Source organism: Cupressus sempervirens, chromosome 8 (assembly GCF_028749045.1).
Source record: "Cupressus sempervirens isolate cs-2001-9-10 chromosome 8, ASM2874904v1, whole genome shotgun sequence".
Taxonomy (NCBI): Eukaryota; Viridiplantae; Streptophyta; class Pinopsida; order Cupressales; family Cupressaceae; genus Cupressus; species Cupressus sempervirens.
The window spans coordinates 376,682,876-376,693,858 of NC_143125.1; the positions used below are offsets into that span (position 1 = coordinate 376,682,876).

The window sequence follows — 10,983 nt, forward strand, 5'->3', positions numbered from 1 at the left end:
TTTGAATAATGCAAAGAAGAAGTATTTTGTTTATGATCAGGAATTCTATGCAATAGTTCAGGGCTTAAAGAAATGGAGGCATTATTTGTTGCCAAAAGAATTTGTCTTGTATACTGATCATCAGGCATTGTAGTACCTAAATAGCCAATGTAAATTGAATCAAAGACATTTGAAATGGGTGGAGTTTTTGCCGAGCTATACATTTGTATTGAAACATAGAAGTGGAAGATCTAATAGGATTGCAGATACATTACGTAGGAGACAATTATTGCTGACAGAAATGCAAGTTGAAGTGGTTGGGTTTGATGAACTCAAGAATCTGTACTGTGTGGATCCTGACTTTGCAGAGGCTTGGAAGGCTTGTAAAGAACTTGTTACTCTAGACAGGACCAAGTGGTTGGATTACATGATGCAAGATGGTATGTTGTTCAAAGGCAATCAACTGTGTATTCCAAGGAGTTCCATGAGGGAGAACTTAATCAAGGAGAAACATAGTGGAGGGATGGCAAGATACTTTGGTCGAGATAAAACCATTTTCATTGTTAGTGAACATTATTTTTGGCCTCAATTATCACAGGGTGTAAAGAAGTTTGTGCATGAGTTGTCGAGTATCTCAGACAGCTAAAGGAGTCAATCAAAATACTGGACTCTATCAGTCATTGCCTATTCCATCAAAGCCCTGGGAGGACATAAGTATGGATTTTGTTCTTGGGTTGCCAAGGACACAAAAGGGTAACGACTCTGTATTTGTGGTGGTTGCTAGGTTCTCCAAGATGGCGCATTTCATTCCATGCCACAAGACTCATGATGCAGTACATATTGTAGATTTGTTTTCACAGAGGTGGTGAGGCTACATGGTCTCCCAGAAATTATTGTTTTTGATAAAGATAATAAATTTGTTGGGTATTTCCGAAGGACTTTGTGGAAGAAGTTGAAGACAGAATTGAAGTTCAATTCTGCACATCCTCCGTAGACTGATGGACAAACAAAATTGGTGAATAGAAGTCTCGAAAATTTGTTGAGGTGTTTGGTAGGAGATAAGCCCGAGGGATGGATTTGATTCTACCACAAGCAAAATTTGCTTACAATAATTTTGTGAATAAGAGTATTGGTAGATCACCATTCCAAATTGTGTATGGGAGTAGTCCAAGGACTACACCAGAATTGAGGAAGATGGAGCAAGGAGAGAGGAGTAGTGCTGAGGCAGAAGGCTTTGTTGAACATGTCAAGAACCTACATGAGGAGGTACGTACACATATTACCAAGATGAACCTACAGCATAAGAAGGTTAGAGCAGATCAAAAGAGGAGACATAAAGAGTTCCAAGTTGGGGATCTGGTTCTGGTGTACTTGAGGAAGGAAGGATTTCCAGTGGGCACCTACAAGAAGCTAAAGATGAAGAAATTTGGTCCCTGCAAGATTTTGAAGAAAAATGATTCAGGAAATGCATATAAAGTGGAGTTCCCAGATGGGATCCATATTTTCCATGTTTTCAATATTGCAGACTTAACAGAATATCATGAAGATGGTACAATGGAGGAGTTGATACTGGATCCATGTCCCATTCCTACTTCTAAGAAGGCGGTGATTGAAGAAATTATGGATAGTTGTGTACGTCGAAGCACCAGAAACATGCAGTATGAGGATTACCTAGTGAAGTGGAAGGGACGACCATTGGAAGATTCAACCTGGTTATCAAAGACAAAGGTTGCCCATTTGAGTTTTCCTCTACCAACTATAAAGTGACAAGGTCACTTTTCAATTTACTTGGGTGTCTGATGCAGGAGCATCCAGTGGTGTAAGGGCAATCCTGTATTACCCAAAAATATGCTTAGTGTTAGTTTCTGTTTAATGTGTTTGTATTTCTGGATACCTATTTGGGCCAAATAGAGATTTCAACTCTCATGATTCCACTATTAGTTTTATGAGTTAGTGTTTTTTAGCACCTCGAGATATGTGCCATTGCAGAAAATATGTTATTTTGTAATTGAGCCATAATTATGATGAGTTAGAGGGTGTAAGTTCGAAGAATGATTGTACTTGTAATTTAAAGCATTCTAGAAAAAAGAATCAGGTTAAAAGGCTTTATTTTGAATGTTATTGCAGTTTTAAGTTGCTTGGAGACCCCCTAAGAACACTTCAAAGTCAGATTTGAAGCACTAAATGGCCTCATACAGGCCTGAAAAATGAAGGACGAGCAAAGCTCTCCATAGGGCTATAGAGTGCTTGGAGAGCTTTTCAAAAATGTAAACGGTTTTTCAATTGGAGTCTCAGATCAAAAGTTATACTTCCCGAAAGTTGGACTACCATTTCTGGATTCTTCTAATTTTGCTTAGACTTTTGACGCGTCGTCTAGAACCTTTTGCTTTAGCGGTGGATGCCAAATGGCATATTCTAAAATGTATTCCTAACCCTAAACCTAATTCGGGTTACTTAAGGTCATTTCTTGCATTGTAAAGGCAGTTTTTGTGGAGTTTGGGAGAAGGTACTGTGGGAAGGGTTTTTCTCCAGAATCTGATAACATTTTACGCCCATAGGGCATGTAGTGAGTATATTTTCGCTGTACTGAATGTAATAGCATATCATTTCTGATAATAAGATTCTCCTTTTCCTGTTGTGTTCATTTTGTCTTGGGTTGTGCCCTCATCAAATTCTCACAACCCTGTATCATCTACATAATGAAATCTTCAGCTTTCCTACAACACTCTTTGTCAAAGATGACTACCTCTAAGGCTGCAATCACATGTAAACCAAGTCACCAATCTCAAAAAATCTCTCCTTTATACAACTATCTAGATAGATATTTTGTCACAAATTGAGAAGCCTATTGTCTTAACAACTAACAATATTCCTAGGTACACCATGTAATATTAACATCTTCATTAGGAACAACCCTACAAATTAAGACAACTTGTACTCAAGAGACATGGCAATAAGTGGAAATACTACATCAATCTATCAAACACCTCAAATATATAATCTTTGTCTTACACTTGAGGAAGATTGGTGCAAGGGCACCCATACACTTCATGGAATCCAAGTAATGCATTAAGATAGGGCAGATGCATCAAATTGTAATAATGACCCAACATGTAAGGCCACTGTCCTGATTGGCAGTTTATAAGCCAACTGTTTCAGTCTGATCAGTAAGGTCAATATGAGTTTAGGAGGGTATAATAGCCTGTTTGGGGGAGTGGGGTTGGATCAATTTGGGTCAATTTGGATGTCTTAGGACCATGTCATCGCCATTTTGCAGCTAGGCAATTAGGCAAGTTGCCAAACAGCGAAATTTGGCCATTTTGCAAAGGGGACATTAGGCAAGTTGCGAAACAGCACAACTTCGCATTTTTTTATGTAAAATGCACAACCTACGGCTAGGAATTTAAAAAAGTAAGTTGAGGGAAGTTGGAAATTGTTTTAGGGGATTAATTTAAGGTTCCATGAACAGTTGGGAAAGTTGTTGAAGGATTCTGTGAAATTGAAAGCAATAAAACTGATCATTTTCCTGGCAGTTTTGGTGTTGCATCTTTGTGTTTGACCTCACTTTGATTCATTCTTGCAAAAGTTCATCATGGACATGAGGAATGAGTTACAGTGTTTTGGTTTTGTTTTGAGGATGTGAAGTGCAATATTTTGCAAGTTAGAGGCGTTTTTCTGAAAACAGTCAAGAAACCCTCCATAACCCAGGGTTTGACTGATTTAATATGATTTAGGGCACTTTCCACCATAGGAAAATTACGGCCCTTGGTGGAAAGTGAGGCCTAATGATGTACCATAGGATTTGTGAGGTTATAGGCCAAGAGGATAAGGAAATAAGGAGGAATTTGAAGCCCTAGCTAGGCATCTGAATGTGACTGGCTAACGAAATTGAACAAACAGTGATAACGGTAAGGGAAATTGGTGTATTGGTCACAACCTGAGGGTGGATTCAGTGATTTGGCATAGGGGTAGAAGTGTTCCAAGTATTGGATTGGTAGGGAGAATTCAAGAAAGCATAGTTGCTTTGGAAAGGGGACCTAATTAGCCCTATTAGATCTTCCCAAATAAGTGCAGTTTTGGAGGATAGAATATAACTTGAAGAGCTAATTCTTTGAAAAGTTATGAAGGTTCCAAAAGGATATCTGAAACTGGGATTTGTTTGTCAGAGTGTTTGGAAGAATTCAAAATTGTGGGGGAAAAATCGGTCAGGCAGACCTAATTGGGTATTAGGCCTAATTGAGCCTGTTATACCTGTTTGCATATATAGACGATTGAATGGTTTGGAAACTGTTGGAACAAGACCTCTAAGCCCCAAAAATACAAATGTGTGTCCATCACATGCCTGGGAAGATTGGGGTGAATTTAAGCTACTTGTAGGGAGGATGGCCATTAAGGGAATAAGTGGAAACCTTAATGACAAAATGGAAATACATGTTTGACAGTTGGATATCTGTTAAGGTGGCTTAGGAGTATCTTGGGATTGCAAGGGGCTGTAGGGACTGGGAGTAGGAAGGATCCTACAAAGGGAGTAAGTTTGTCAAAACCTTAAGTCATTACCAGGAAAGAGATTTGGTCAGGTTGTCCCTATAGTAACCTCTGCATCAAAGACCAGCAATAAAATCTATAGATACAATCCTATTTTTGCTCTACAATTGGTAGGAGCTGCAATAATCCTATTGAGAAAGTATGCTGACTTGTCTTTCTAACAAGTTAAACACTTCCTAACATAATGTTAAATGCTACAAGACATCAACCTTAAGTCCATTGCGAGTGAATCTTTCTCTTATTTGTTTGTATGTTATTAAATAACCAGAGTGTCCTACTAAGAGTATGTCATCGATGGCTCTCAATATTTCTCCATCTTAAGTTCTGGGACAAAGTAAATTTTACTTTTGTAGAAAGCAAGATCATCCATCACCTTGTACCTATCACCCTGCACCTTTCATTCTTTGACGTCACAAACATAAGTATTCTTGAAACAACCTACGAAGAGATAGCCTTCCAATCTGCTTAAAGTTTTGACATGGAACACAAAGTAGGTTTATCGGACAAGGCATTAGCAACTACATTCCTCTTCCCCCTTTTATATTGCCTACAATTCGCTAACCCACTTTTGTGGTCTTTCATTTAGATCATATTGCTTTAGAAAGAATTTGAAGTTGTTTTCATTTGTTCTTGCCACAAACTTAACTCCTGCAGGTATTGTCAGGATTTAGCCAAGGCACGCATAATGGTTAACATTTCCTTGTCATTATGGAAAAGTTTTTTTCTACTTCCTTGTACTTCCTACTCTTGAATGCAATCAAATGTTCATTTTGCATAAGGACAACTCCAACACCCTCAGTTGAAGGATCACACTCCAACCAAAAAGACTGATAAAAGTCTGGCAGTGCTAAAACTGGACAAGGGCTCATGGCCTCCTTCAGTTTGTCAAAATACCTACAGAATTATCCCAGTGAATGAACCCCTCATGGTTAGATCTGTTAAAGGTGCTACTAGACATGAGAATCCCTTAAGAAACCTCATGCAATAATTGCATAAGCCAAAGAATCCTCTCAAATGGGACAAATTTTCATGTGGAGGCCAAACCATGACTGCTTGAAACTTACTAATGTCAAGCTTTACCTCTTTTGCACTAATCACGTGCACCAAGTCTAGAATCCCTATAATCCCAGACTCAGACATTTTAGCATATAGTGGTTGTGCCTTCACAAGCCCCAGGACCTCATCAATATGTTTCAAGTGGTCTTTCTTACAGTAAATTAGAATATCGTCAAAGAAGACAAGTACAACTTATGTTGAATATATGATTCATGAATGCCTGAAAAGTAGCATGTGCATTGATCAACCCAAATGGAATGACCATGAACTCATAGTAGTCAAAATGCCATTTCTATTGTGTTTTGTACATGTCCTCTTCTCTGAAGTCAATTTTCAAGATAAACTACTTCTTGTAACTCTGAAACACTCATCAACGTGAACATTCAGATTAGTAGTACACTGCTGTCATAAAGTCTTGATAAAAATAATCCATGTCTATTCAACAGCTGTTACAAAGTTCTAAATGCACAATCATTCCACAAGCTAGCAATTCATACTATTAACACAATATGATACACTCGTGTGAAAATAACTTACAATGGTGACAAGATATTGGTCCGAACGTTATCAAAAAATAATGTTTTAGATCTGAAACTTCCTCGTACCAGATTAACAGCAATTGGGAAATCTTCTCACGCAGAGTCTAGAATCGAAACCCATATAGAAATTCTCCCAGGTATACCAATCACCTCCTTACACACCCATCTCCACTATGCACCCTCCAAATCACACCCAGCACTTCAAAAATAAGCATAACAGGAAACGTTGCAGGTCTGTTATAAATGAATGATACATCGTAGGTGTGTTAAAAATGAATGATATGTTGCTCCTTTGAACTTGCATGTACCACTCCCCAGACGAACAATAAGCAAACCCAGCACTAAAAAAAGAAACTCCAATGCACACCCAGAATTTTGGAAGCATAAGAATTGAACTGATAATGATTATCAAACAGGAAAACGTCTGAAACACACTGTTGTACCAGGTAGTAGTGGCTTGCTCTCACTCAAACAGCCTCCAATCTCATGTAGGAAACCCCCAAAAGCTCCCAGCAACAATACACTTACTAACACCCTCCAGAAGCTCAGAAAAGGACAGCTAGAAGTCCATTATGCTCTTCCCATTCATACACAGCACTGGCAAACAGGGGCAGCCAGCAATCAAATTCAATGAACACAGCCAAATACCATAATCCATGTGTACAAATGTGAAATTTAGAACCTTGCACTAGGCACCACCACCCAACATGAAAAGAAATCCCAAAATCAGAAACCGAGGTTCTCACACCTTGTTCAGAAAACCCCTGCAATATGGTACAGCTTCTTCTGGAACATTTGAACCAGCAACAAATAACATCAAGTCCCTGCACAAGACAGTCTCCAAGCTAATAGGAAACATTTGGCATGATTTCCTGTGAGATTAAGCCCTAACACAGCCTTCCAAACACTAAAAGGATGGTATAGCCTGCTCCTGGGAAAAGTAGTGTGGCTGGCAAGTAAAAATTTCTGAACCCCTTAAAAATTTCAACACAGAACTCAAAATAAACATCAAAATAAATGCTTATGGAACAGCACGGCATAAAATGGGGACTATAAGAACACCCACTTCATTCTTTTTTCTTTTTAATTTTTTGCAATAAGAGCCAACTAACAAGCTTGCAATAATGAAAAGTCACTGCTGTTGCAAAAATTGGGATAAGGAGAAGATAACTTCATTTCAGTGCTGTTTGTAAATCATTTGAAAACAAACCCCAAAAAGGCACCAATTGATTAAATAAGTACTACATATGATTCACACATTCAAGTACATCATCACTAACTAGCAACACTGAACGTAGCGAAGGCTAGTAGTCTGTATCAGAGGGTTCTACAACCAGAGAGTCCCTATTGTAGTTCTGAACAATGATAAAATGCCACCAAAATTCCACTCTATCACCCTAGAAATGCCTCCCAATGTCTCCCAATGTTTCAATAATAACCCAGCACTAAATGTCAACCATGGGAACATGATCGATGGGTTGTTTAACAGGTGTGAGCATTATCTGGGAGGATAAATGGCTGCTGCAGTCCCAGACAACAAAAACAACACTCAATAATGGTTACCTACACGTATGGTCACACCTCCAAGATATAAGTTTGCACAAACAATACCCAACAGCACGAAGAAACCTCCAAAAACTCAGAAAGAGTCTTGGAGGGAATGCTAAGAGAAGATAAGTCATATAGAGCAAGGTAGCACTTGAAATCAGCAAGGGCTATTCTCCACATGATCACAAATCCGAAACAACAGAAATCATGTCCTGGCAACCCTAATTGGCCACATGGGATCTTGACACCCTCCACTGTGATGAAATACCACTTCAAAGACCTGTTCTCAGCTACCGATCTCACATGCCAGCTGCAAGGTTCATGTACAGCCTGAACAAGGATTTTGGCCCCTTCAAATAAATTCAATAGTGCAGGATGTCTCCCACAATCAATCCTAACTTGGTCGCCCAGGTATAATCTAAGGCTAGTAGTATAATCATGCTCAGAAAGAGAAGCTTACGTATAACATATAAAGTTATAGTCCAATTGTAGCACGGCACGTTCAAGTGAGGCATTCTCACACGAGGATCGCCATATGTAATCTGTAGCAAATTGGACAACACATGGAGCAAAGCTTGTAAAAAGATTTGATGTTGAAAATTTGAAATAGAGAAATATAGCTTTCACAAAACTATATCATACCAGCATATATACTCCTCCAGGCTTAAGTACTCTGCCAAAGAGAAACATACATACTCCAAACAGTTAGCACTCAGCCATGTTTTTATTAAAAAATATACAGTGAATTTATCATTAAATGTGAAAGTAATACAATAGGAATCTAGGCATGCTTTCCTAAAAACATTTGCATTCATGTCATATACCTGCTCACTTCTTCCAGCATCCTAGCAGCACTGATTGGTGCATTGGCTCCACACTGTGACAAATATTGCACATGTGCATGTAAGGTGGACTGCAAAATTTAGAAGGAACCCACAAATACACTTGAGCTTTTAAGCTAGGGTGCAGAACCTTTAACTTACCATAAGAGAATCCAGGGTGCCTACAAAAGCGCCAAACCACCCACACAATTGGGCAAAAGATGGGAAAGGCCCAAAGATATCAGTTGAGTTCAACTCATTTAAACTGATGCTTAATTGAATTTTCTATCATTTTTAATGCAGAGAAGAAAATTGCCTAAATATGAAGATCATTTCCCTCTGCCAAACACAAGAATGAATGTGCTAAATAACTCTTTATCTAATAATATGTAAGATGCGCCTTGTACAAAGCACAATGCTTACCTTTGTCTATTACAGAATTGAAGTAATCATTAGAAAAGCAGTTCAGATCACGGACATCCATTTGAGCATCTAAGATAATGTTAGGGATATTCACATGCAATACTTGAAAAAGCCAAACAATAATTTATCCAAACTACAACTAAATGATCCTAACGAAAATAATAATAACACGAATGAATTTATAACAGAAAGATACATTTGAGTTGAGGAACTTTCTCGTATTTCTTTTGCATCATGTGTATGGCAACTGCAGAGATATCAATGTTGATAATTTCCTCATATCCATCTTTCACCATCTCTTCTGACATAACTGAACAAACAGAGATCTCATTTGAATAACAGAGAATTTGAACGGGATTGACTAGTAACCACCTAATGTGCAATGCTTAAAACAGCTATACACAAACTATACGCCCTTTCCTCTAAAACAAGCATATTAATTGTCAAAGCCCGGTGTATAAGTAGAACCAAAAGAAAAGGGGGCATTAACATGAATTCTTGGTTGCTCCATTTACTAACACCCTCGATACTTTTGATCAGCCATAGTAAGACACCAAAAGAATGAAAATTCAAGATCACAGGAGCTAATCACAGAATGATATCAAATCAGAACCTACATTTCTACTTGTCGCATCATGCCAGTATCCACCAATGCTCTGTATACTAATATCTCTATACGAGAAGCCACTATTGACACCCATGTTTGTGCTCTCACAATATTAAAATCGTGAAAAAATGCATCGAGTACATTCGAACTTCACTCCCAAAAAAAAATTTCTACTTGACAAAGAACCCAAACTCAGGGCTTGGTAAAGAGCCCCAATTTTAAGGATTTCGAAGCTATTAAGTTGGTGTAGGCAACAAGTGTCTTTTTTTATATCTAAGACTGACATACCTGCATTCCCGCAGCCAACCATGAGAATGCGGGAGCAAGGAGGAATATAGGAACGAACAAAGGGTCTGAGATGGGCGTAGCGCTGATACCAGTCGAAGGCTCCTCCTTCTTCCAGGTATCGACTGTCCCAATACGCAGCATCTCCGTAGTTGTATGTGTTGCATAGGAGTGCGTCGCGCATAATGTAGTTGCTCTTTCCACTCATTTTCTATGCCCACATGCGAAGAAGCCCACGAGCACACACTAGAAATACTGTTGACATAAACGATCGAGTTTGAACTCCAGAATGCTCTACAAATGCCCACCTACAAGACAGACAGATTTTGGTGGGAGGGGTCAGATCTAAACTATACTATTTATTCTAATCACTTACTAGAAATGAGAGTACTCATTTAATTTTATTTTTTAATTAATTGATAGATTTTATATTAATTAAATTAAAAAATTAAATGAAAAGTCTTATTTTTAAAATAGATACAAATAGTCCATTGTAAAACACAGTAGACACTTTTAAAAACTTAAAAGACTCGATTAAAGAAATCAAAATTTATTTATTTTTTTCAATCTTTGAAAACGATCACAGTATACATCTAATTTGATCCAACAAAATTTATTAAATTAATAAAACTGAATATATTTTATATTGTTTATACTTTAATGATTACTATTTTTAGTTGTCTTGATATTAATTTTAGCAATTATCTTTTAATAATATTGTTTTAACTATTTTACAATTTATAGATTAAACTAGCACTTGGTCATAGGAGGTGCAAGGGATAGTTGATAGGCACCTTTAGATGTGATGAATTTTATAATTGTTAACTTATTAAAAGTTTGGATCTCTTTGAAAATCTTTTAATGATTGAACTAATTAATATTAATTTTAAAATATATAAATATCTATCATGTGTGATCAATATGTAGTCATTGATTCATTGGTCAAAGTCTTTGTTGGATTATTTTTCATCTTTGAATAGAATTGATGTTGTTATTTTATGGTGTGCAACTTTGAAGAAAATGTTATTATATAATTAGAATGTGATTTTTTTGCAATTATAATGTTTAGCAAAATTTTGAAAAGTATTATTTGGGTTTGTGATATTTATTTTGTTTTGATTAAGTAAAATGGGAAAGGTCTCAAACTCGTACAACCAACAAACCACCAAAATCATAGAAA

General features: G+C 37.4%; 1 protein-coding gene across 5 annotated transcripts in view; it reads right to left on the reverse strand.

Moving 5' to 3' along the window:
• The window catches only part of LOC149542880 (S-adenosyl-L-methionine-dependent methyltransferases superfamily protein), a 68,543-nt gene extending 58,409 nt beyond the window's left edge, over nt 1-10,134 (reverse strand). For 2 of the 5 annotated variants that reach the window (XM_089797793.1, XM_089797794.1), the window contains exons 1-7: nt 9,807-10,134; nt 9,108-9,221; nt 8,912-8,980; nt 8,651-8,670; nt 8,492-8,544; nt 8,310-8,340; nt 8,128-8,209 (exon numbers count right to left, since the gene is read on the reverse strand). In XM_089797793.1, coding sequence (XP_089653919.1) covers nt 8,128-8,209; nt 8,310-8,340; nt 8,492-8,544; nt 8,651-8,670; nt 8,912-8,980; nt 9,108-9,221; nt 9,807-10,011 — 574 coding nt within the window. In that variant the 5' untranslated portion in view covers nt 10,012-10,134. Of the gene's footprint in view, nt 1-6,051; nt 6,717-6,867; nt 6,944-7,316; nt 7,998-8,127; nt 8,210-8,309; nt 8,341-8,491; nt 8,545-8,650; nt 8,671-8,911; nt 8,981-9,107; nt 9,222-9,806 lie in introns of those variants that run through there. The other 3 variants (XR_016355547.1, XR_016355546.1, XM_089797795.1) reach the window with 3 other exon arrangements.
• Between the last annotated feature and the right edge of the window lie 849 nt (nt 10,135-10,983).